We start from the raw sequence: 25,795 nt of genomic DNA, 5'->3' as shown, positions 1-25,795 counted from the left end.
CATGAGCAAGGAGCCCTTATGGTCTAGTTACCTCTTCATAGCTCACCTCCTAATACTGTCACATTGGTAACCCCTGAATTTTGGAGGGGACACAGTCAGATCGTAGCAAGCCCTATCTAAATACCATTCATGTGTCCAGCTCCACCTCCCTCTCTCCATTCTGACCAAACACACAGACTCCACCCTGCTCCCCTGCACCTTCAGCCTCCTGCCTGGAACATCCCCTTTGTCCCCTTACCCTGTACCCTCAAACATTCACCTCCTCTTCAGCTTTGAGGTCATTGTAGATGGCACCTTTCCTTTCCTCCGGGCTGGACTCCATCACCCCCAACTGGGGTCCTGGTCCCTTGTTTAAGCTCCTTGGTCCTCATCAATGAACTCTGGCATTTTGCATGACCATTTGAGAAAACAGGCTAGGTGACAGAAGACCTGGCTACTAAGACCCATTCTGCCACTAATCCCACATGTGCCTTTATTTTTATTTATTTATTTTTTAATATTTATTTATTTATTTTAGTTCTTGTTGGACACAACATCTTTGTTGGTATGTGGTGCTGAGGATCGAACCCGGGCCGCACGCATGCCAGGCGAGCGCGCTACTGCTTGAGCCACATCCCCAGCCCCCCACATGTGCCTTTAAAACGCCATGTCTCTTTTCTTGGCCCCACTTTTCTTATCCATAAAACAAAGGACTCAGGCTGGGCTCCATCCAGCCCTGATCATAAAAGTCATTTTCTTCTCTGAGATCATGAGCTCTGTGAGGGCAGCTCCCTTACCTTTTTTAAGCTGTGCCTAGCACAGTGCCATGCCCATACTGGATGCACAGAAAAGGTTCTGTGAGGCTGAATGCTTCCAGAACCTTCAAGGAGACCTGAGGCCAGTGCACGGGGCGGGTGCTAAAGACCATGGGGGAAGCCAGGCCGGGCTTGGCGTCATGTGTGTTGAGCCACTTTCAAATTTTCCCCATGGAATCAGCTCATGAGCTTTCTTCTTATTTAATAAAAAGCTGGATAATGAGTCCCACAGCCAACTTGTTATTTTCCCTCTGAGGTGGTGCATAATACAGACACAGGCAGTAACTCACGGGTCTAATGAGGGTCCCTGGAAGCATGTGATTCAAGAAGTCAAAAATGTAATAGTGGAGAGGCCAAATTTGTGTTTTAGGCAAGTGTGTCTTGCTCTTTGTATACAACGGAGTCATTTTCCAAAGCTGATCTCACATAGTAGGTCAGTCCAAAGAGGCCTCCCCCATTCACTACTGTCCCTCAGTGGTGGACACTTTACCTACCCTTAGTATAAGGTTGAGCCTTGTGCTCTTCAAACAGTACCAGAAGACATCAGGTCCCTGATCCAGTGTTGGACTCTGGATCGCCCAGTTCCTCAATTTCCTCATCTGCAGAGAGGTGTTTGTGTGGTCAAATGAGGTAGCCCACCCATGGCTGCCTGCTGCAGGCTGAGTCTATTATTCTGCTAGAGAACCTGGAAGCTTATTTTTCAATGCATTCTTTCTTTGCTCCTATTCCTCCTTGCATATATTGGTATAGTGTAGCAGGTCTGTGTGGAGTTTCTCTGATGGCGGACCACATCATGTGCACCTACACAGTACCTGTGTCCATGTACCTGTTTTCATCCATAGATTCCCTACCTTCACTTTTTTAAATTAATCAATTAATTTATTTTTATTAGGTATATATGACAGCAGAATGCATTTTGATTCATTGTGCACCGTTGCAGAACTTTTCATTTCTTTGGTTGTACACCATGCAGCATCGCACCATATGTGCAGTCATACATGTACCTAGGGTAATGATGTCCATCTCATCCACCATCTTTCCTGTCCCCTCTTTACCTTCAACTTTGACAAAAGTGACTTAGGCCTCATACAGTGTTTGTATTTCCATTATTCACTTCAGGAGACATTGAGCCTTGGTTTCCTAAAATAGTTCTTTTTAAATTTTTTTTTTAAATCTTTTTTTAGTTGTAGATGGACACAATGTCTTTATTTTTATTTATTTACTTTTATGTGGTATTGAGGATCCAACCCAGGCCCTCACGTGTGTGAGGCAAGCGCTCTACCACTGAGCTACATCCCAGTCCCCAAGTAGTTTTTTTTTTTTTTTTTAAATCTGGGATCAATAATTCTTTATAGACATGCAAAGTAGGCATGAAATTTGAGATGGCAAAGTCCTGGGCTTTCTTGGGAGGCACATGATGGGGCAGGGCATGGAGCTAGCTGACAACCCTGGCTTTAGATCTTGTTGCTTCCAGATGCTACCAGACCCTTAAGTTCCTGAAGCCTGTTTCCTCATCTGTCAAAAAGTAATAGCTGTGGGAAGCCATTTCTGACACGTGATTGGGTGGCTCCCGTTAAGGGTCTGAGGCGCTTTGGCTCTGTCGAAGCTTTCCCGACCCTTTCCTGATGAGAGAACCTGTCCGTGTGGGGGTGTGACTGACCACTGACCCCGGGGGCCCAATCACTGACCCTGACCTTGGAATGCGGTCCCCCCTCAACCTTCATTGGATGGAATTCTCCCCTGAATCTCTTGTTCCCCAATAAAAAGCTACTTCCAGGCGTGTTCCCTCTCTCTCTCCTGCTAGCCCTGAGTAATCCTTGCTGCCCTGCTGGGCGGTTAGAGGTGGGAACCAGAGAGGGGAGCCGACTCGGACCTGGCAATAGAAATAAGGTAACTGAGTCTGTGTGTTTTATTTTGATCTCGCTAACTAACTTTTATGCCAAGAACCTCATTAATGAAACCATTGCATTGGCCACATGGTGGAAATAGCAAAAATGAAGAGGCTTCTGAAGGTAGTTACAGGGATTAAAGAAAAATGTAGCTAGGAAAGTGCTTTGTATGACCACAACCATACAATATGATATGCATGTGTTGCTGTTCTCTAAATTGCATTCATTTGTCCTCTGCTCTGATATTTAAATCCATTTATTTACTTGAAATTCAAGCATTACAGGTTGTCCCCACCTTTAGCAAGCCAGAACATCCTGACACAGAATGCTTTAATAAGATGCAGCTGAAGGCTGGGCAGGGCAGGGGCACTGAGTGGGAGAAGTGGGATTCCCATTGACTTATTCTGGGCAGGAACAGAACTTGTCTGGGTTTCATTCCTTTTTCTATACTGGAAAATGTAAGCCACAGATCTATGCATATCCCTCAACATTCATGAGTGAGACCAAGCTAATGTTTATAAAAGCCTGTTTAGAGGAGCTGCCCTTGGGGTGGAGAGAGAGCCCATTGCCTCAAGCTGCTACAATTTAATCTGAAGAAAATGCACTGTTCCCCTAGAAAATGGGCTGGGCCCCACAGACTGGGTCAGCTTTAAAATCAATAAGTCGATTATCAAATCACCTTGTCTAAGTAGTGTGGATCAGGGAAGTAATGCATTATGTAATTCATTGTGTCCTCAGGAATTGCAAAAGCTGTGTCCATGTTTATAAATGAGGAATTTCACCTTCTCCTATGAAATTTTGTTAAACGTTTGATTTGATGTATTTAATTTTCTCATCCCACATCAGTTAATATGGCTTTTCCATTCCATTCCAAAGTAAGATTCGTTATTGTTTGGCAACTGCAAAATAGTATGTGTATATTGTAAGAATTTTAGAAAGGATGGGGAATTACAAGGAACAAATAACATATCACTTATAAATAATGAACAGTGACTGAACAGGAAAGGGTATGAGGGAACTTTTTTGGAGTAATAAGAACATTTTACATCTTCTTTCTGGAGGTGTTGGTTAGTGCACAGGCATATCTGTCAAAACTTCAACTGATGCATACTTGATAATTTGTGATCTTCATTATATGCAAAGGAAAACTAAACAGTTATTGAACTTGAGGTAATGATGTGCATGACAAAGTATTTAGGGGGAAATGTACAGATGTCTGCAATTTGCTTTAAAGTACATAAAAAATAAGGTGGCTTGATGATGGATAGATGGGTAGATATATGATCAAGCAAATATATTAAAATGTTAATTGTAGAATCCAGATGGTGGGTATATCAGTGTTTACTATAAAACTCTTTCAACTTTGCTGCATGTTTGAAAATTTGCATGATAAAATATTGGAAAAGAGATTACTAATTTAGGGAAAAAAAGTATATTTAAAGTTCAAACTTAATGACTATTAACATTTAAATGCACTTTCATTGTCACTTTTAGGAACATATAACTTTATATCATTAAGATCTTTCTATGTACATATTTATTTCCATATTTTTTCACTCAATATTGTACCACAGTTTTCTTTTGCCAATCAAAGTTTTATGTCATTTTTAAGTTAAGGTACCATTTACATATAGTGAGATTCACACTTTTTAGTGTTTAGTTCCATGAGTTTTGACAAATGCATATAGTCACATAACCACTGCCACCACCACCAAGATGTAGAACAGGTCCATCATTCTGGAAAATTTCTCTGTGCATCTTCAAGGTCAACCCCTCCCCTTACATCCAGCCCCTGGCAACCACTGATCTATTTTCCAGAGTTCATTATAACGGAATCATATAGTATAATATAGTATGTAGCCTTTTGACTCTGGGTTCTTTCACTCCATGAATCATCCATGTCATGGCATGTACTAGAAGTTTGTTCTTTTCCTACTAATGAATAGTGTTCCATTATAGGGTGTAATTTTAGTGTTTGTAAAATTTCATTGTATATCATAACCTGTTGTATTCCTATATTTCCTATTATTTGGATATTTAGGATTTTTTAAATTTTTTTCACCATGTAAAAACCCTGGAAGTGAACATCTTTTTTCATAATTGTTGCCATTGATCATTTCTTTAAGGTAGATTCCTGGGAAGGGAATTACTATGAATAGTTTTAAAGCCTTTGATACACTGTTTAGTCATTAAAATGTTTTCCTTTGTATTTCTTTAAGTGGTTCATAACAAGCTGAACTTAAGGTTCCACTGGTGTTTATAATCTTCTTTCCCTCCCTCTCTTTTCCAATGTCGTCCCTGTAGAACTGACCTGAAGCTTCCCTATCATCAGTGAGGTTTCGAAATTCTAAATCATGGAGACCAATCAGGAGACTTCCCTCTTCTTGGTGAAGATCTTGGAGGAACTGGACAGCAAGCAAAATACCGTTTCCTATCAGGACCTGTGCAAATCACTGTGTGCCCGGTTTGATCTGTCGCAACTTGCCAAACTGAGAAGCGTGCTCTTCTACACTGCTTGTCTCGATCCCAATTTTCCAGCCACATTATTCAAAGACAAGATGAAATGCACTGTGAATAACCAGCAATCCAAGAAAATCATGGTGGCAGCAGACATCGTGACCATATTCAACCTGATCCAAATGAATGGGGGCGCCGCTAAGGAAAAGCTGCCTACTGGTCGCCAAAAGGGTCGCAAGAAGGAGGCGTCCTTTGAATCATGCAGGTCTGACACAGAGATCTGCAACGCTGCTGAGTGTGAGCCCCTGAACTGTGAGCTGAGCGAGAGGCCCTTCAGCCGGGGCTACCCCACCCGGCAGTCATCCAAGTGCCGCAAGATGGATTGCAAGGACTGCCCGCAGTTTGTCCCTGCCTCGGAGCCCAACTTCTTGTTGGGTGTCAGCAAAGAGGTGAAAAACCGGGCTGCTTCCCTGGACAGGCTGCAGGCTCTGGCCCCATACTCTGTGGCCAGCCCTCAGCCCTGTGAGATGCAAAGGACCTACTTCCCCATGAACATTGAGAATGAGTCCATTTCAGACCAGGACTCCCTGCCCCTCAGTCAGAGCATCAAGGAGACCTTCATCTCCAATGAGGAGCCCTTCGTGGTTCAGTCTTGTGTCCAGAAAAGGAACATCTTCAAAGAGGATTTTCACAATCTTATGACCGTGTCCCCTAGTTTGGTTGATCCTACCAACAAAGCAGAGGCTGAGCATGGGGAACACCAGAGTCGAAAGGAGTCCCACAAGCCACCTTTCTTTAATCACAGCTTTGAGATGCCCTACCACAGCCAGTACCTGAACCCAGTGTATTCCCCCGTTCCTGACAAAAGGCGCGTAAAGCATGAAAGCCTAGATGACCTTCAAGCATCTACGTATTTCGGACCCACTCCTGTAATGGGAACCCAGGACACCAGACGCTGTCCCGGGAAGCCCAGTAAGCAGACTCCGTGGCCAGCCAAAAGCTGGAGCTTAAATACAGAGGAAGTTCCTGACTTTGAACGGTCCTTTTTCAATAGAAATCCCTCCGAGGAAAAGCTACGCTACCCGAATCCCGGAAGCCAGACCCCCAATTTTTCAGCCCCAGACAGGCGCCCCACTTACTTGGTGCCAAAGGATCAGCAGCCGATTCTCCCCATTGGCTACGCGGTGAAACAAAATGGGCTCAAATCTAAAGAGATCTCATCCCCTGTTGACCTGGAGAAGCACGAAGCCATCAAGAAGTTTAAAGACAAGAGTATTAGCTGCACCAGCGGACAGCTCAGCTCAGACACCAGTAGCGTGGGCACCCAGACGGAGCAGCACGTCCTAGAACCCAAGAAATGCAAAGACTTGTGCGCCTCTGGCCCGGGCAAGTACGGCGACCGGCACATGAAGCACTCCGATGACGACTCTGAAATCGTCAGTGACGATATCAGTGATATTTTCCGGTTCCTCGACGACATGAGCATCAGTGGTTCCACGGGGGTGATACAGTCGTCCTGCTATAACAGCACCGGGTCCTTGTCTCAGCTTCATAAGTCGGACTGTGACAGTTCCCCAGAGCACAACCTCACCAAAATTTCCAATGGGGTCCCCAACAGCAAGGGAGACAAGGGCAACCGGCCCGAAAACATCCACCACTCGGAAGATGAGTTGAAGACCAGTGTGTGCAAACTGGTGCTCAGGATCGGTGAAATTGAACGGAAGCTGGAATCACTGTCGGGGGTCCGAGAGGAAATCTCCCAGGTCCTGGGAAAACTAAATAAACTGGATCAGAAGATGCAGCAGCCAGAGAAGGTGAATGTGCAGATCGATCTGAACTCCTTGACTAGCGAGGCCCCCTCGGATGACAGCGCCTCTCCCCGGGTGTTCCGTGCACACAGTGGCTCCCATGGACCCAAGCTGGAGAGCAGCACGGACTGGTGCTGCTCGGATGCCAGCGGAAGCAACAGCGAAAGCCTGCGCGTCAAGGCCTTAAAAAAAAGCCTCTTCACCAGGCCATCCTCCAGGTCCCTGACCGAGGAGAACAGCGCCACCGAATCCAAAATCGCCAGCATCTCCAACTCGCCCAGAGACTGGCGTACCATCACCTACACCAACCGCATGGGCCTCAATGAGGAGGAGATAAAAGAGGCAGGCCCAGGAGATAATAAGGACTGGCATCGGAAATCTAAAGAGGTAACTGAAATTTAGGTTCCCATAATTGGCACCGGCTTTATCATAGCCCTGGTTGTATTTCCAAGCTCGGGATATTCCATAAAGCAAGAAAAAGGCCTCACCTCTGTGTGCTACTTACCCTTCCAGGTTTGGCAAGCTTGGCCCATTAGAACAGAGAGGACAAGAAGGCAGGCTGTTTGTTTGGCCAATTGTCAGTCAGCGAGGTGGTGCTCACGCTGAGATGTTGCCTGCAGTAGAGAGTGTGGCTGGGATATTGGACAGGTGGTGTGAGAACAGATTTTCACAGAACGGGGGTGTGTCAGGGCAGACAGGCGCCACCAAGGATGTCTTTCTGTCCTTTTCGGAGCAGCAGGACCCATGCCAGGCAAGCAAGGAAAATGCTTTGCAAATATGCTTGCTGATGTGTGTCCTTTTTATGGACTTTGTTTCACGCGTGATGTTCCTTTGCAAAAGCATGAATTCTGTCATTGTAAGACAGATGTTGGTAAGAAGATAAATAAGAAAATGATTCATTGTTCCCCATGCAAAAATAGCAACTCTTAATATGGTGTCTCCCTTTCCTTTTCCGTTGGTTTTCCCTACATAGTTGTATTGTTCTGTGCTTTCAATGTGAGCATGAGTGCTTTTGCATATTGATCTCAGACTTCACCTCATCAGCTCTGGAATCTGTGCAGTTACATATACTCGAATGCTGTCTTTTTCTCATTCCCTGTGGTAAGGAGGGACTTGTTTCTAGTGGCACCTGTGGCTACTCCTGTTCATTCTGAGTGGGTTCCAGAGAACCATTTCTGGCCAAAGTGATAATTTTCAGTCTGTCCTTGTCTCCATTCCCTCCCCTGCTTCTTAAGGTAAGTGGTCGGACCACAGAGCCTGCTGAGGTCCCTGAGGACAGGATTGCCAGGGACAGGAAGTGAGGATGGTGTGGGATGCACATGTGCTAAGCTAGAGGAGGAGGCTGAGATTCTAAAATGTTACAAAGAAAGAAAAGCTTGGAAAACTGGGCCCTAAAGAGGTTCTCAGGGTCCAAAGACGGGGGAAAGAAAAAATTTAAGTAGCCATTTTTTCTGACCCCAAAGAAGCCTTGGGTAGTACTGGTCACCACTCCAGTTTTCTGTATCTGTTTTCCATGAATAGTGTTGGAGAAAGGCCAGAGGATGATCCATGCTGCTACTCTGACTAGATGCCCAGACATGTCCTTGTCTTCTAGTTCCAATGCCCTTGACTCTTAGCTAAGCCAGGTTTATAGAATCCTGGGTCTTGGATAGCATTGAAGTGGCTATTTAGAGGTCTGAAGTGGTCAGGCACTTCTTAGGAATGCTAATTCAAACTGAACTAGCCACGCCTACAATCCATTAAACGTCCAGGCTTCACCTGACCAACAGGAATAGCCGCAAGCTCAAGGAAGAGCCATTTGAAATGTGCCTCACACAAAAGCCTTCTTCATTTTGTTGCCTCTGTGACCCTATTTTCTTCTACCTGCTCTCACCATCCCTGGGCTGAGGATGGTGCTAACTGGCCTGGGCTCTCAATTTGGTCCCAGGTCTCAAATTGCTGCAGGCCAGTTCCCCACATGACTTGCCCACATATCAAAACCTACAGGTCTCAAATCAGACTTTTGTGTTCCTTGAAAGCCAGTGTTCTTTCTTGCTGATTCCCTCCTGGGGGTATTGGGTCACCATTTCATGCAATCATCAAAGCTAAAATGGCCTTGCTCACCTTGGACTTCCCTCTTTGCCTCACTCACATCCAGTAGAGCTGCTAGGCCCTGTGCATTATTCTCTTGTGGTATTTCCTACATTTCTTCCTTCCTTTCCATTTACCCCACACACAACCCAGGCTCTTAGTACCCCACACCTAGGGCTTGGGGGCCCACTCTCTGCTTTCTGTCCTACATCATGGACCACTGCTGTGTTTACTTTCCAAAACTCTGCTCTCTGGTTGCGTGGTGCCTGCTATTCCCAGCTGCTTCTTGGTACCCCTTTCCTTCAGCAAAAAGTCTCAAACTTAGGTTTTGAGGCTTTGTGGACTTTATGTACCACACACACACACACACACAGGAAGGTTCTGTTACATCCTGAGGCCTATTCTACCTCCATGATTCTACCTATTTTTCCTCAAAAACACCATGCTCACATCCAGTCACCCATTCAGCAAATACTGATTGAGCATCTATAATGGCCAGGCCCTGTTTTATCATCAAAACTTTCTTCAAATGATTCCTCCATCAGAAACATCTGACCCCCTCCTCCGCGCTGATCTAAGTCCTGCACACTCTTCATGGCATCTTAATTCATAGGTATCTGGAAGCTTCCCTAGATTATTTGTGGCCTTTGATCTCTAGTCTTTGTTCAGATGTAATAGGCTAAAACATACATATTGTGTATATATACGGATTGCCAAGTTAAAACATAAACTCCTCATTGGTAGGAACAGACATGGTCAGTTAAACATCCTGTCTTAGGAGTGCCAACAGGTACAGATTCTGGTTCTACCACTTACTAGTTGTGCAGCATTGGGTCAGTCTCTTAACCCCTCTGACCTGAGATTGCACATGCATGATGGGGATAACTATAGTTACAACCTCAGGATATTAATGAGAAGATGGAATGAGATAATGCACCTTTAGCACTGGGCACATAGCCCTTGGTTAACTGTGATCACGATTGCAGTGGCTGTTGTGGTTGTCATTATTGCCATTTTCACCAGTCCTCAGCTTGGTGTGGGCCCTGCATGTGGTAGAGGCTCTATGAATGTCAAGTCATGGAAATTAGAAGAATAGGTCAAATCAGTGAAGACTCTTCTGAGTCTTGGCTTTGAGGAAATAGAAAACAAGAGGGAACCCCACTTCCTTGTTTGGTTTAGCAGAGTTTGTCCTGCACTCTTCATCTCCGTGTAACAGCCTTGGTGGGTTGGAATAGCTAATTGCTAGCTGTGTTTGAGCAAGAGCCGATGGGCTGGATTTGCGGATAGGTGGGCAGTCGGTCCCCTTGCATGTGGGCAATGCACTCACATTTGTTCATCACATGTCACATGTCACACCTGATATGTCACCCTCATGACAATTAACCTGATTCCCTTTCTCTTACTTCTTACTACACTCCTCTACTCCAGTCTTTTTCTGTTAATTATATGCACAACACTCTTTGCTAACTCAACTCCATATCATTGGTTTCTCTCCCTTCCACAAATAGTGATGGACTGTCTTCTACTCAGTGTCTATTTTGCTGGATTCAGGATTACAAGGTGAACAATTGCCTGCCTTCAAGGAACTCACAGTCCAGTGGAGACAGATGGATAAACAGGCAGTTATTGTTCAATGTGACAAATGATGGTTGAGAGGTCTATGCACATCCTGTGAGGTCACATGCCTGGGTGCTATCACAGTCTTGGTGGGTCAGGAAGTGCTGCCTGGAGGAAATGACATCTTTGTGGATTGAAGGTAGAAATAGAGAGCATCAGAAGTTCTCCATTATAACAGGTCCACTGAGAACAGTCCAGGGATATGTTTCCTGGACTGAGAACATAAATGATGGTGAGCTGTGTTAGGCACCTTCACACCTTCACCCTGTTGCCCTGACTATCCTCTTATCCTGAATGCCTGCAGATGCCTCTGAAAGGGACCACCGGCTACCAGGGATAATTGCTAGAGAGGCAGTCGACATGTGCTTTCTTCCTGGCCTTTCCTTTTCAGACAAGTAGTGTGCCTAGAAAGGAGGACCTGTATCTTTCACTCCAGCTATAAAATGGTAAAAGAAAGATGAGGCATTGCTGTGCAGCAGTCAACAAGGACTCTCTGGAGCCAGTTGATTAGGTGTCAATCCCAGGCCTAACCCATACCAGCCGTGTGTTCTGGGGCAGGTGGTCGAGTCTGGGCTTCATTGTTCTATCTGTGCAATGGGTGTTAATATGGCAGTGATGGTGTTAGGATCAGATTGAAGAACTTGGCATGGAAAAATTAGGTTGTATTCATACTATTAGAATCAGAAGCTTTTACTAGGAAATGTCCCCAATACAGGTATGTTTTCTATTTGTTCCTAAGTAACTACATGTTGCTACCTGGATGTGATAAGAAGCTGCACCCTGAGATCTGATGGCCCCTGTGCTGCTTTTCTGGAATTCTCTGTGCCCCTCTGCAGGCTGACAGGCAGTATGACATCCCCCCACAGCACCGACTGCCCAAGCAGCCCAAAGATGGCTTCCTGGTGGAGCAGGTGTTCAGCCCACACCCCTACCCCACCTCACTCAAGGCCCACATGAAGAGCAACCCCCTGTACACGGACATGCGGCTGACCGAGATGGCCGAGGTGAAGCGGGGCCAGCCTTCTTGGACCATTGAGGAGTATGCACGGAACACAGGCGACAAGGGCAAGCTGACAGCCCTGGACCTGCAGGTGAGCTTTTCCTGCTCCCGGGCGGGGGGAGCCCTGCAGTGTGCAGGCAGATGCAGGAATGGGTCATGGATGGCTTAGACCCGCCCACTCCCTCACCCTTCAACTCCCTGGGTCCCCCTTAGGAAATTCTGAATTCTAATAAATCAGAGAGCAGAGGAGATTCTTTTTTTTTTCTAACAAGGGGGATTGTTGTTTTGTGTAGTTGTTTTGAAACATTTAGCAGTGGGGATGCTTGCTTTATTTTTATTTGTTGGCCATCTGATTTGCTAATGATGCGTTTAAGACCAAGTGCAGATTCTAATCTTGACTCACAAGACCTGAGCCAAACTGTTTAATGAAATACAAGCTGATTTCTCCTTCCATATGTAGCACGTGGGATAAGCATATTTATGGGAGCCAAGCTATGGATTATGTTTCCATATGGAGCAGCCCCAGGTAAGAGCCATCCCCAGAAGCTCTGTGAATGCCATTGTGGCCAGAGGGCATGTTTTTTGTTCACCCACAGGCAGGGCTGGGTTTTGGCCACACTTTTCATTTTGGTGAGCAGCTCCACCTTAGTTTCATTCACGCCACATCTATCTGTGTCTCTACATCACCATGAAGCAAAGAAAACACCGTCCCTACCTGTGGGCTTAGCTTTGTGAGCAGCGAGGCCATAGCACCAAGGGTGCGTCATATCCAGAATGACCATGCACTTGGCAAGAGCTGTTTATAGAGGCCAATATAGCAAGACTCTCCTGCAGTGGCCTTGTTCTAAATCAAAGAGGGCTGCAGGAGGGGCGGCATGGTGCAGAGAAGACTTGTATTCCAGCAGCACTGGGTTCTAAGCCAGGGCGCCTTCACCGTGTAACCTGAAATGTTCTTTTCACCTGCTTCAGCATTGGTCCTTCTATCTATGACATGGGCATAATAATATCCAACTTATGGTGGCACTGTGAGAACTGAAAATAATATGATAAAGTCCACCGAGTTAAGTAGACACTGAAAAGGAGAGCGTTGGGAGATTCAGCATGGAGGGTAAAGGAGGCTGGGATCCGTCAGCTTCGCCTGGTGCTTCTCACAGCAGTCTCTCATCCAGGCGCAGTGGAGGCAGGAGTTGGTAAGACTCTCTCCAGTTTAGGAATGAGGAAATAGAGGCACCAGGAAGGGTGGCAGCTTGCCCCAGGTCAGACGAGTCTAAAGCACACTGGACCATCAGCAATAAGTCTCCCGTTCTTTCTCTTCTTTTACCTTGGCGCCATTTCATTTTTCTGTTGATAAGAGTGTAGTGGATCTTCATGTCACAAACATTGATTGCAATGACATTTGTGTATCTGGGGCCCTAAATTATGTAATTATGGGAGAGGGATGCTCTGGTCAGATCCTGAAAGTGAGGTTAGTGAGTAGAGGAGCATCCCCCAAGTACCTTCTCAGCCTTCTTACTTCATGCATGTTATGACTCCATGTGTACTGCATGTCACCTATGCCTTTTGGACAGTACTTTTCCTGTCATCTTCCTGCTGACAAGCAGGTCAGACAAGAATTGATTCCCTGGCAGGTGGGTCTCTATGCAGCTTTGCCATGAGTGCTATACCTCGATCTATAGATATTCAACAACAGTAAGCCACTGCTTAGAAAGAACCCAGAGGTGTGAATGGCTAAACCAGTAGAAAAATCCACATTTCACCAGTGCCAGGGAGATGATCATGATTGCATGAGACTAAGAAACTTTTTTTTTTTTTTAAGTTTAGGGAGAGGGAATGAGAAGATACAGGCCTTCCGATTATATGCAATTTTAGTGTGCCAATGTTAATTAATTAATTAAATTATTTTATTTTTGAACCCAAGGTTATTTTCCCACTGAGATACATCTCCAGTCCTTTTCCTTTTTAAAATTTTTAAAGTTCTGAGACAGGGTCTTGCTGAGGCTGGCCTTGAACCTGTGTTTCTCCTGTCTCAGCCTTCTGAATTGCTGGAATTACAGGTGTGGGCCACCACGCCCAAACAAAAATGCCAATGTTTAGAAGTATAAAAACAAATTATAAAAAAAATAATAAAATAGATGTCCAGGTTGCAGTACTTTAGGTGACACTAATTAATGCAAAGGGTAGAGCGTTCAGTCACACAAGCTGAAGAAAGAGTTTAGTGCTTTGCAAGGGTGTTTGCAGCCAAGCAGAGCAAGCATCAGGAGCTTGGTGGAGGCAAAGACATCACCTGATTTGTTTTCATTGCTTTGCAGAGATGCAGGTACTGTCCTAGGTCAGCTTTAGCATCTGGACAATCTTCTTTGGGTCCCTTGTTGTCCAGTGGTGCCCACTTGCAGATGTAGGCAAAGGCATAATGGACCTGTTTTTACTTCCAGTGTTTGGCAGCCTAATTAACAATTGAGGACGCTCACCTGCGTCCCTGGGACCCTCAGTATTACCTCTCTGCTACTTAGTGCCATTACAGCTTGCAGTTATTGAAAAAACTAATTAAAAATAGTTTATTTCACAGGCAGGATGCTAGTCCATAATAAAGCGTAGATAGCTATGAAAGGAAGCCAATTTCCTTCTATCTGAGCCGGAAACAAGGCACACAATCTGATGTGTCCTGTATAGTCTGTTTACCTTTCAGAGCAGCCCTGGGAAGATTGGAAGAAGAGTAGGTTGTTTCAACAGCAATGGCCTGAGCCTGTCTTAAAGGTGCCAAGGCAGGGATGGCTGTGGGTCCAGCCTCTACCACACCAACCTTATGAGCACCTCACAGCATGGCAGACTAGTCTTCCAGGAAAATCAACCCATCTTGGGTTCATCTCTTCCTTCTAGAGTTTCTGTTCAACAAATGAAGGGCTTTTATTGCCAAGGAGAGCAGACCTGTCCCAGGTGTCCACAGAGGGCAGATGTGTGTATGTGGAGGGGGTTGGCCGAAGCCCAAGAACATGCATTCTAATGGCCAGAGCAGGGCAGCCTTTAGAGGCTCCTGGATCCCAGTAGGGGACACTGTTGCAGGAATTTCTTGCAAAGGGTTGGACAGAGCACCTACATTTTAAGGACTTTTCCCACATTGAGAGTTCCTGGTTTTCATAATGGGTACCCTGAGTGGCTAACACAGCCTTCTACCATCCAGATAACTTGAAAAATTCAACCACAGTGTTTAAATATTATGCCTCACTGGGGAAGGAGCCCGTTCTCTTTCCATTGTGTGATGTTGTACAATACGTACCAGCACAGAGGCCAGAGAGTAGATACTTAGGGCTTCATGGGCCCTACTGTTGCTATCACAACTGCTCACCTCTGCCACTGCAGCTCAAAAGCAGCTACAATTTGTCAATGAATGGACCTGGCTGTGTGCTAACTAAACTTTATTTTTGGATGTTGAGATATGCATTTCATATAATTTTCACTTACCGTGAAACATTCTTCTTCTGATTTTCGGCAACCATTTCAAGATAGAAAATGCATTCTGAGTTGGAGGGCTGTATAAAGACAGGTGGTGGGTTGGATCTGGCCTGCAGGCCAGTCTGTAGGGCCTGTGCTAGAAGATGGGTAGCAACAGAAGAGTGAGGAGCCTGAGGAGCACATGGCAGCCGGTTGCCAGCACCACAGAGAACAGATGGCATGCTTCATGGGGCGAGGGGAGGCTGGAGAGGATACCACAGTGGTGTGAGCAGGGATAGAGGCCAGTGAGGTCCGGTGAAGCACCCAAGGACCAGCACCCGGGAGAAGCTGTTACCACTGTTGGGTCTGAAGGCCAAGGGCAGGGAACTATTTCTGAAATCCCTAAGACTGACATCTCTGGGAGCTGGAGCTGGTAGGAGCTGAATTGCTGCCAAACTGTAGCCCAGGAGGGAGGGAGCTGGGGAATAAATGCCTCCACCTCCACCTTTTTCTCCTCCTGTGGCCTCTGACTTAACCCACATGGGAGCTAGAGGGCAGGGGAGCCCCCATCATGTATTAATATGGGACAGTCTCCTGGGGGCACAGAAGAAGGAGCCAGAGAGCAAAGAACAGATCAGGAGGGCAGGCAGAAGATTACTAGCACGCATTAGGATCATCAATATACCATCAACAACATGGTGCGACTGAGTTTTTTTTAAAGTGTTGAAAGGTTTGTTTTTCAATCCGCTGCGTGTGAGAATTATAATGTGCCTGTATTTATGAACATTAAACAATCCAAGAAAAATCTTTAAAATGATTATTTCATGTGTGTTTCAGAGATTTAGGTGACCTCACTTGGAACTGCAATGTGTTGTTGCTTTTATGTGACACTCACATTATTAAATGCTTGCCATAAAATGAGAACACTGCCTCTCTTCACGGAAATAGATTATAACCATCAACACGGAATAGGATTCATGAGCAATATAGGTTAAATATGATATTTCTCCTGCAGACAGTTCATTAATCATGGGGAGACTGGGAGACAGATGTCAGTGGCGGGTGTCTCTTTGGGGGAAGCTGCACCAAGTCCAGGGTCATCATCAAGACAGGCCTGGGTTGGGGACAGTCTCTAGAACTTGACTTTGAGCAGTGGCCTGACCTGCTCAGACAAATGTTTGGAACTGAAATATTTTACATTTTCTTTGAACTGCTTATCTTGGAGGTGCCTTTGATTTTCAGTAGAAGCTCTTCTAGGAATGGAAGACTTGGAGTAACAGGACGGCCTTGCTTCAGGCAAGTCTGTTCCTAGAGCCTGTTGGTAGAGAATATTTTTCAGTGACTTTCCTTTTTCCCCTTGCAGTGGGGACAGCCTGCTCTTGGTTTTATGCCCTTGAAGTTTAGAGTTTTGTCTCTCCCGACCCTATTTTGCTTGCTTGTCGATAGAGGATCCTTGGGCTTCTCGGTGTCAAAAACCACATGGCATTTTCAGTAAGAAAGGGGCTGGTGCCTCTGTGATATGTGGGCTGAGTCCCTGGTGGCAGGCACAAGGCCAGGGGAGCAGTGTCTGACAGTCACACCTAGTTGCCAGCTGCAACAACATCTTCAGTGCTTTCAGGAGTGACGACTGTCAGAATGTCTTTGACCTGACATCAAGGATCCATCCTATTTCTAACATCTTCTCTTCACTTTTAGACACAAGAATCTTTAAACCCGAACAACTTAGAATATTGGATGGAAGATATTTATACTCCAGGCTACGATTCATTACTAAAACGGAAAGAAGCTGAATTCAGACGTGCCAAGGTCTGCAAGATCGCGGCTCTGATCACTGCTGCTGCGTGCACGGTCATCCTTGTCATTGTTGTGCCCATCTGCACGATGAAATCATGAGCCTGTGGTCACTGCATTCATGAAACTTAGGACTACTGATGACTTCTTCCATGTTTGAAGAGCTTGCAGCAGTGCGACAACCGTTTGCTGAAACAGAGGTGAAATCATGGAGACTTTTCTGCAAATGCCGAAGGAGGTCTTCAGAGGGTATATACAACTCTAGAAAGAAATCTACCTACTTATTAGCTTTGACTTACTTACACTCTGATGCATTTTTAGAAGTGCAATATCTTTTCCTACCAAAAGAATGTAATGGACTATTAGTGAATACAAAGTGAATATTCTAAGCAAAAATAAAAAAAGGAAGATGAATTGGATTCTTTCCATTTTGATGATGTTTTTTGGCCTGGAATAAGTTATACATAGTATATTTAATACATGCCTCCCTGGGGGAAGCTGAGGGTGATAGCAAAGTGAAAAGAAAAAGGGGATGGGTTCTATTTTTCCGTAATAATGCTCTGAGACCATTGCTGGTGAAGTACAGGATGTGTGTCCACACAGGATCTTACTTCCCTGCTGACTTTTATCAAGGGCTACCGACTTTGCATTCTTGCCCTTCTATCATCACCGTGACAGAATGTCTGCAGCATTGCAGATCTTCGTGGGAACATTCTAGACCTTCTTCCTTGTGCCCAGAGTAGGAAGGAGCTGGCCTGCCAAGCCAGCACGGCACCAAGTGTGCCCTTTCTGCATAATGGCCGAGGTGTTCAGGCCAGGAGATCTTCCTGTCCTCAACCCATGGTGTGGGGAGCTGCTTGCTCATGGTGTAAGGTCGATATTTGAAAATTGTGGCCACCCCAAAGGATCTACCACTTTTGCTCTGGCGAGTGGTTCTTCTCCTTGACTTTCTCTCTCCTGGTGATACCATATACTCTGCTTTGAAGAGTTTGGAACTTGTCCTTGTGCCTTGAGGAGTAGAGACAAATGGCGACACTTTGACATTCTAACTCTATACCATGGTTTCCATGCACCATCCATATCAGCTATTTTCAATGGCTTAAAAAGATTTTGAAAGCTTGTTCAATACTATGATAAAGGCACTGAGGTCTTCTCAATTACCCCAACACCTACTCCAGAGTTTTGAATACTTGTCAGCAGTGCAAAAAAAAAAATAGTATCTATTTAACCATTTATCTATCTACATGTCTATCTAAATACGTAACTTTTGTTTATTGTCTTCTCTGTTAAGTAACTCGAGAGCAAGGTTTTCTCCAGTGTATAAGAAGCTGTTGTGATTTCATTAGAGTCTGATCTCAAGTTTCCACCTGCTGAATGGTGCTTTGCCAATAACTGGACAGAAAGAATCCTTGTCAACATCTGCTTCTAATGTCCTGTTATGAGTTAAAACAAAACAAAACAAAAACTTGCCAAGCAAGCAACCTTAAATTCTTTTCTTCTCGAGGTGGTATATACATAATTTTTGGATAGTAAGAAATTTTTGCTCTGGATGGTATGATAAATTCCTGCAAGTGGGGCTTGGGAAGCATCTCAATTTTTAAAGCAATAGGAGTCCAGCATTCATCCTAAACAATTACAATAATATTTAGCTTGCTGTGTCTAATTCTACTGTTCACTATTAAGAGGTAGTCAGTGCATTTTATGATGTTAGCAAATGAGGGATGGATGCTCTCAACTGTAGTGAGCCTTTATTTTTAGAGGTCTCCATGTTATCTATTTCTATTGTCATGTTTATGTATGGATTTTCAATTAGGTGACTGAAACTTAAGCCTTAGTATTGAGGGCTTATAGTTGAAAATGAAAAAAAAAAAACAACTCTCTATATTATTGTCTATTGTCAGAATTTTAGTCTTTTGGTGCTCCATTTTAAATTGGGCACTTTAAATAGGATTATTTCTTTCACCCCAAAGAGGTCATAGATTACACCCTTGGGAGTTGCTGTCCTGCCTTCTCTCCTCTAACCAGTAAGATTCTGCACCACATTCTGGTCCCACCATTCTGCCCTCTATCACAGATTAAGCTACCAGAGCTTCAGAGATCGTACCTCCCAACTTCTGGGTCTGTGATTTGCAGAAAAGTGGAGACATACTCACCCAGGATAAGAAAAATCTTGTTAAATCCCATCCCGACTCCTCCATTAGAAAGATAGGATCATGGTGGTTGGGCCACACCACTTTGCCACTGCCGTCGGGTGAGTCTATTACTAATGGACCCTCTCTGGGTCATGTGCCTAGCTACTGAGGGAGGGCACCACTGTGTGCCCCACCCCAAGCATGGAAGTAGAAGGACCCTGTGGAGCCTTCTATATTTTTTCTTCATTTTTGGGGAGATAGCCAGTCTTGCCTGAAGTCCACTATAAAATTTAAATTCAACTCAACATTGTTATGACATAATGAAACATCCAGACCTGGTGTTAACCCAGGAAATCAGATACTGAAGGTTTATCGGGGGTGGGGTCATCCTCAGCCTGATGGTACCAAGTCTACTGTTGAAGTAGCGGGCCCTGGCTGTGTCTTGAAGCTAATTGGTGCTTGAGGTCTTGGGATCCATAGAAGGTGAAGTTCATAGTTGGATCCTTTCTCCATTGGCCCCCAAGCTTGCTCCAGCCTTCTTCCCCAGAACCCCAGACTCACCCCAGCTCTTCCAGTCCCTTAATATGCTGAGTGGAGCAAGAAAGAGTCTGGCTGAGAGGGAAACATCTACCCATCCCTTTAATAGGTGCCCCTCATTTCCTGCTACAATGAGCTCCCCCCAGATGACAGGTAGACTGACCTATCTTCAGTACTGGGTGTCATCTTCTACCACATTCTGGCACTTTACGTAGAGTACAATTTCTTGTATCAGAGTCCAAAATCACTACATGATTAAAATTCACTGCATTTTCTTGTATTTTAAAAAATAAACAATCAGATGTTATTATTGAAGGGATTTATTTTGAAATCAAATGTCCTTAGACAATGATTAAATTCAGAAACATTTCATCCTTTTTTCTAATCTGAATTTGTTTTGAACATAGCCTTGCAGAGAAGAAAAAAAAGAGTACCCAGCTCTCAGATTTCAGATATTTTATACCAGTAGCCCCTTTGTTAAATGGCAAATACAATATAGCCAATCATTCTTACATCATCCATTACTAGCTGATCATAAATTGTTAGTATTTTAGGGCATGCAACTATGTGATTGATATCTGCAAGGCGAATTTAATAGATGTGCTACAAATCACTGTTAGGAATATCTGTGCCATAGTTCTGATACCCTTATTGGAATCACGGCAGTGTGTTATTTGTTTACAGTGGCACTTCATTTGTTTATTTTTAAACAAGAAAACCTCTGCCAGCAGTAAAAGATTCTGTTAAGTGGTATGAAACTTTGTGAATGTTGAAATTCAACATGCTTCATATTATAACCAACCTGCAAGAACATTGTGGTCAATCGTGTGAATACCAAATCAATATATACTGTATATTGTATTACAGAAGTTTGTATTTAAAGGCAAAGATACGATGCTATACCTGGGGAAAAGGGTATTAGATATTTATTAAGTAATAATGAGAAATGCAACAAACTTCCTTATTTATGCCTTATGAACAAAAGAGTGTGAAATATGAGGTGGAGTTTTCTGTGCAAGACCCTACAGGAGTGGGTACCCTTGAAGGCAGGGACTGTGTCTTTTCTATGTTTGTTCTGTACAGCTCTCAGCACACTCTTGGTGCTTGATACATGTTATATAATACCAATAACTAAGCACATTTTTAGATCTTTTTTCAAATGGCTTGTGTAAAATTTGGTTAATGTACAATGGTTGGTTTGAAGCTATCATGTAAAATCTGCCTCTCCAAATATAATCAAAAATAAACTGAAAAATATAAAATATCTTGCAGTGAGATTTTATCCTATGCATAAATTTAAGTGTTGAGTTTTATGCACACACTGAAGCATCCAGCCTGCTGCTATTTCACAATGCCACATAGTCAGCCCTCCGAGCACGCCCCTCTCCAGTTAAAACCCTGCAAAGAAAAAACTCCACCCTGTCTTCTAGAAACACAGGTTACCTTTGCCTGTTTCTGACTTTTATGCCAATTGACTTGTGTGGTGTGTACTCCTTGTGTGTCTTTCATCACCTGCCCTGATGTTTGGAGAGACGCCTGTGCTGTTGGGTGGTTGTACTTTTCTCACTTTCATTTTACCAACTCATTGTGATTATAACATGATTTATTTATCCATTCTACCATTATTTTTAATATTTTTTTGTTTTAACTTTTTTTTTGTAATGGGATATTTTAAATGAGTAATTTGATAGTATAAAAACCTAGAAAGTGGGAAAACTATTAAACTCTTCCATCTGAAAAATATTATTGTAAATATGTATAGGAATACACAAAACCCTCTGTTATTTAGCACAATAAGAGAACTGAATGCTTGAACCAATCAAGAATTTCCCTCTATAAAGTCTGCCAACTTCTTTTTTCAATTCTTTTTAGTTGTAGATGGACACAATACCTTTATTTTATTTATTTATTTATTTATTTATATGGTGCTGAGGATAGAACCCAGGGCCTCATATGTGCTAGGCAAGCACTCTACCACTGAGCCACAACCCCAGCCCCTAAAGTCTCCCAACTTCTAAGCAATCAGAAAATAGTTAACCCCCAAACTATGTTGAATACTGTTCTGTTTTGTAAAGACCCTATACAGTATGACAGGATCTTCAATGCTTTATCATCACTTATTAAAATCATTGTTAACATGCAAAGAAACAGAAATTATATTCTGTGAGATACTGTAGTGGGCCAAGCATAGAGTCAGAAGAGCCCGATGGTAAACTCAATAGGAAGAAATTTCTTAGAGTATGGAATTTTGAATACATGTGCTTGTGATAACTTTTATTTTAATTTTCCTTAAGGCAGGGCTAGTACTTTTTTTTTAAATTTAGAATATCATGCTAAGTGAAATAAGCCAATCCCAAAACACCAAAGGCAGAATGTTCTCTCTAATATGTGGATACTAACCCACAACAAGGGAGGGGAAGATTAGAAGTTCTTTGGATTAGACAAAGGGGAATTAATCCAAGGGAGGGAGAAGGTGATAGAAAAGACAGTAGAATGAATTGGACCTATATTTCCTATCCTCATATATAAATACACAACCACATCATGTACAACCACAATAATGGGATCCTAATTAGAACAAGTTATACTTATTCTATGCATGTTTCACATTTCAAACTATACTGTCCATTCTACCATTGAATGGACATTTGGCTAGCTTCCAGTTTAGGGCTATGGATATACTTCTATGTGTATTTTCCATAACACAGGAATGTGGGAGTAAAACCCCTGGGTCACGAGAAATGTCTGTGTTCTGCATTGGTAGATATTGTGAAGAACTTTAAAAAAAATTATTCTACCAATATACACTCTCATCAGTAGTGTATATAGAGGTTCCATTGGCTCCACATCCTACCAACTATGTAGCCATTCTGTTGGGTATGTAGTGGTATCTCATTGTGTCTTAAATTAACATTTCCCTGATGACTAAAAGAATTTGCTATCCATGGATCCTTCTCAAAAATAGACCATATATTACTCCATAGGGCAACCCTCAGTAAATATAAAGGGGTGGAGATAATACCATGCATTTTATCAGATCATAATGGAATGAAACTGGAAATCAATGATAAAAGAAGGAAGGAAAAATCCTACATCACATGGAAAATGAACAATATGTTACTGAATGATCAATGGGTTACAGAAGACATAAAGGAGGAAATCAAAAAATTCTTAGAGATAAATGAAAATACAGACACAACATATCGGAATCTATGGGACACAATGAAAGCAGTTTTAAGAGGGAAACTCATCGCCTGGAGGTCATTCCTCAAAAAAAAAAAAAAAAAAAAGGAAAAACCAACAAATAAATGAGCTCACACTTCATCTCAAAGCCCTAGAAAAGGAAGAGCAAAACAACAGCAAATGTAGCAGAAGGCAAGAAATAATTAAAATCAGAGCAGAAATCAACGAAATTGAAACAAAAGAAACTATTGAAAAAATTAACAAAACAAAAAGTTGGTTCTTTGAAAAAATAAATAAGATCCACAGACCCTTAGCCATGCTAACGAAGAGAAGAAGAGAGAGAACTCAAATCACTAACATATGAGATGAAAAAGGCAATGTCACAACAGATGCTACAGAAATACAGAAGACAATTAGAAATTATTTTGAAAACCTATATTCCAATAAAATAGAAGATAGTGAAGACATTGATAAATTTCTTAGGTCATATGATTTGCCCAGACTGAGTCAGGAGGATACACACAATTTAAACAGACCAATATCAATGGATGAAATAGAAGAAGCAATCAAAAGACTACCAACCAAGAAAAGCCCAGGACCGGATGGATATACAGCGGAGTTTTACAAAACCTTTAAAGAAGAATTAATACCAATACTTTTCAAGTTATTTCAGGAAATAGAAAAAGAGGGAGCTCTACCAAATTCATTCTATGAGGCCAACATCACCCTGATTCCAAAACCAGACAAAGACACCTCAAAGAAAGAAAACTACAGACCAATATCTCTAATGAACCTAGATGCAAAAATCCTCAATAAAATTCTGGCGAATCGGATACAAAGGCACATCAAAAAAAAAAAAAATGTGCACCATGATCAAGTAGGATTCATTCCTGGGATGCAAGGATGGTTCAATATACGGAAATCAATAAATGTTATTCACCACATCAATAGACTTAAAGATAAGAACCATATGATCATCTCGATAGATGCAGAAAAAGCATTTGACAAAGTACAGCATCCGTTTATGTTCAAAACATTAGAAAAACTAGGGATAACAGGAACTTACCTTGACATTGTAAAAGCTATCTATGCTAAGCCTCAGGCTAGCATCATTCTGAATGGAGAAAAATTGAAGGCATTCCCTCTAAAATCTGGAACAAGACAGGGATGCCCCCTATCACCACTTCTATTCAATATAGTTCTCGAAACACTGGCCAGAGCAATTAGACAGACGAAAGAAATTAAAGGCATAAAAATAGGAAAAGAAGAACTTAAATTATCACTATTTGCGGATGACATGATTCTATACCTAGAAGACCCAAAAGGGTCTACAAAAAAACTACTAGAACTAATAAATGACTTCAGCAAAGTGGCAGGATATAAAATCAACACACATGAATCAAAGGCATTTCTGTATATCAGCGACAAAACTTCTGAAACGGAAATGAGGAAAAACACTACATTCACAATATCCTCAAAAAAATAAAATAAAATACTTGGGAATCAACCTAACAAAAGAGGTGAAAGACTTATACAATGAAAACTAAAGAACCCTAAAGAGAGAAATAGAAGAGGATCTTAGAAGATGGAAAAATATACCCTGTTTAAGGATAGGCAGAACTAACATTATCAAAATGGCGATATTACCAAAAGTTCTCTATAGGTTTAATGCAATGCCAATCAAAATCCCAATGGCATTTCTTGTAGAAATAGATAAAGCAATCATGAAATTCATATGGAAAAATAAAAGACCCAGAATAGCAAAAACAATTCTTTTTTTTTTTTTTTTTTTTACATTTTTTTTATTGGTTGTTCACAACATTACAAAGCTCTTGACATATTATATTTCATACATTAGATTGACATGGGTTATGAACTCCCAATTTTACCCCAAATGCAGATTGCAGAATCACATCAGTTACACATCCACAATTTTACATAATGCCATATTAGTGACTGTTGTATTCTGCTACCTTTCCTATCCCCTACTATCCCCCCTCCCCTCCCCTCCCATCTTCTCTCTCTACCCCATCTACTGTAATTCATTTCTCTCTTTGTTTATTTTCCCATTCCCCTCACAACCTCTTATATGTAATTTTGTTTAGCAATGAGTGTCTCCCTTCATTTCCATGCAATTTCCCTTTTCTCTCCCTTTCCCTCCCATCTCAAGTCTCTGTTTAATGTTACTCTTTTCTTCCTACTCTTCCTCCCTGCTCTGTACATACTTGCTCTCATTATATCAAAGAAGACATTTGGTATCTGTTTTTTAGGGTTTGGCTAGCTTCACTAAGCATAATCTGCTCTAATGCCATCCATTTCCCTGAAAATTCTATGATTTTGTCATTTTTTATTGCTGCATAGTACTCCATTGTGTATAGATGCCACATTTTTTTTATCCATTCATCTATTGAAGGGCATCTGGGTTGATTCCACAGTCTAGCTATTGTGAATTGTGCTGCTATGAACATCGATGTGGCAGTGTCCCTGTAGCATGCTCTTTTAAGGTCTTCAGGGAATAGTCCGAGAAGAGCAATAGCAGGGTCAAATGGTGGTTCCATTCCCAGCTTTCCCATGAATCTCCAAACTGCTTTCCAAATTGGCCGCACCAATTTGCAGTCCCACCAGCAATGTACAAGTGTACCCTTTTCTCCACATCCTCGCCAGCACTTGTTGTTGTTTGAATTCATAGTGGCTGCCAATCTTACTGGAGTGAGATGGTATCTTAGGGTGGTTTTGATTTGCATTTCTCTGACTGCTAGAGATGGAGAGCATTTTTTCATGTACTTGTTGATTGATTGTATATCCTCCTCTGAGAAGTGTCTGTTCAGGTCCTTGGCCCATTTGTTGATTGGGTTATTTGTTATCTTATTGTCTAGTTTTTTGAGTTCTTTGTATACTCTGGATATTAGGGCTCTATCTGAAGTGTGAGGAGTAAAAATTCGTTCCCAGGATGTAGGCTCCCTATTTACCTCTCTTATTGTTTCTTTTGCTGAAAAAAAACTTTTAAGTTTAATTAAGTCCCATTTGTTGATTCTAGTTGTTAACTCTTGTGCTATGGGTGTCCTATTAAGGAATTTGGAGCCCGACC

General features: G+C 42.7%; 2 protein-coding genes across 3 annotated transcripts in view; both read left to right on the top strand.

The window, feature by feature from the left end:
* The window catches only part of TMED3 (transmembrane p24 trafficking protein 3), a 125,979-nt gene extending 120,973 nt beyond the window's left edge, over positions 1-5,006 (top strand). The window contains exon 4 of the mRNA XM_081288722.1: positions 4,988-5,006. Coding sequence (XP_081144848.1) covers position 4,988 — 1 coding nt within the window. The 3' untranslated portion in view covers positions 4,989-5,006. The remainder of the gene's footprint in view (positions 1-4,987) is intronic.
* The window catches only part of MINAR1 (membrane integral NOTCH2 associated receptor 1), a gene marked incomplete at its 5' end in the record, with an annotated part of 36,043 nt that extends 17,732 nt beyond the window's left edge, over positions 1-18,311 (top strand). The window contains 3 exons of one of the 2 annotated variants that reach the window (XM_081288716.1): positions 4,988-7,335; positions 11,472-11,726; positions 16,760-18,311. In XM_081288716.1, coding sequence (XP_081144842.1) covers positions 5,038-7,335; positions 11,472-11,726; positions 16,760-16,957 — 2,751 coding nt within the window. In that variant the 3' untranslated portion in view covers positions 16,958-18,311. Of the gene's footprint in view, positions 1-4,987; positions 7,336-11,374; positions 11,433-11,471; positions 11,727-16,759 lie in introns of those variants that run through there. The other variant, XM_081288717.1, reaches the window with a different exon arrangement.
* Positions 18,312-25,795: the final 7,484 nt, after the last annotated feature.

Source organism: Spermophilus citellus (assembly GCF_964194105.1).
Source record: "Spermophilus citellus genome assembly, chromosome: 4".
Lineage (NCBI taxonomy): Eukaryota > Metazoa > Chordata > Mammalia > Rodentia > Sciuridae > Spermophilus > Spermophilus citellus.
This window is presented reverse-complemented; position numbering and strand designations above follow the sequence as displayed.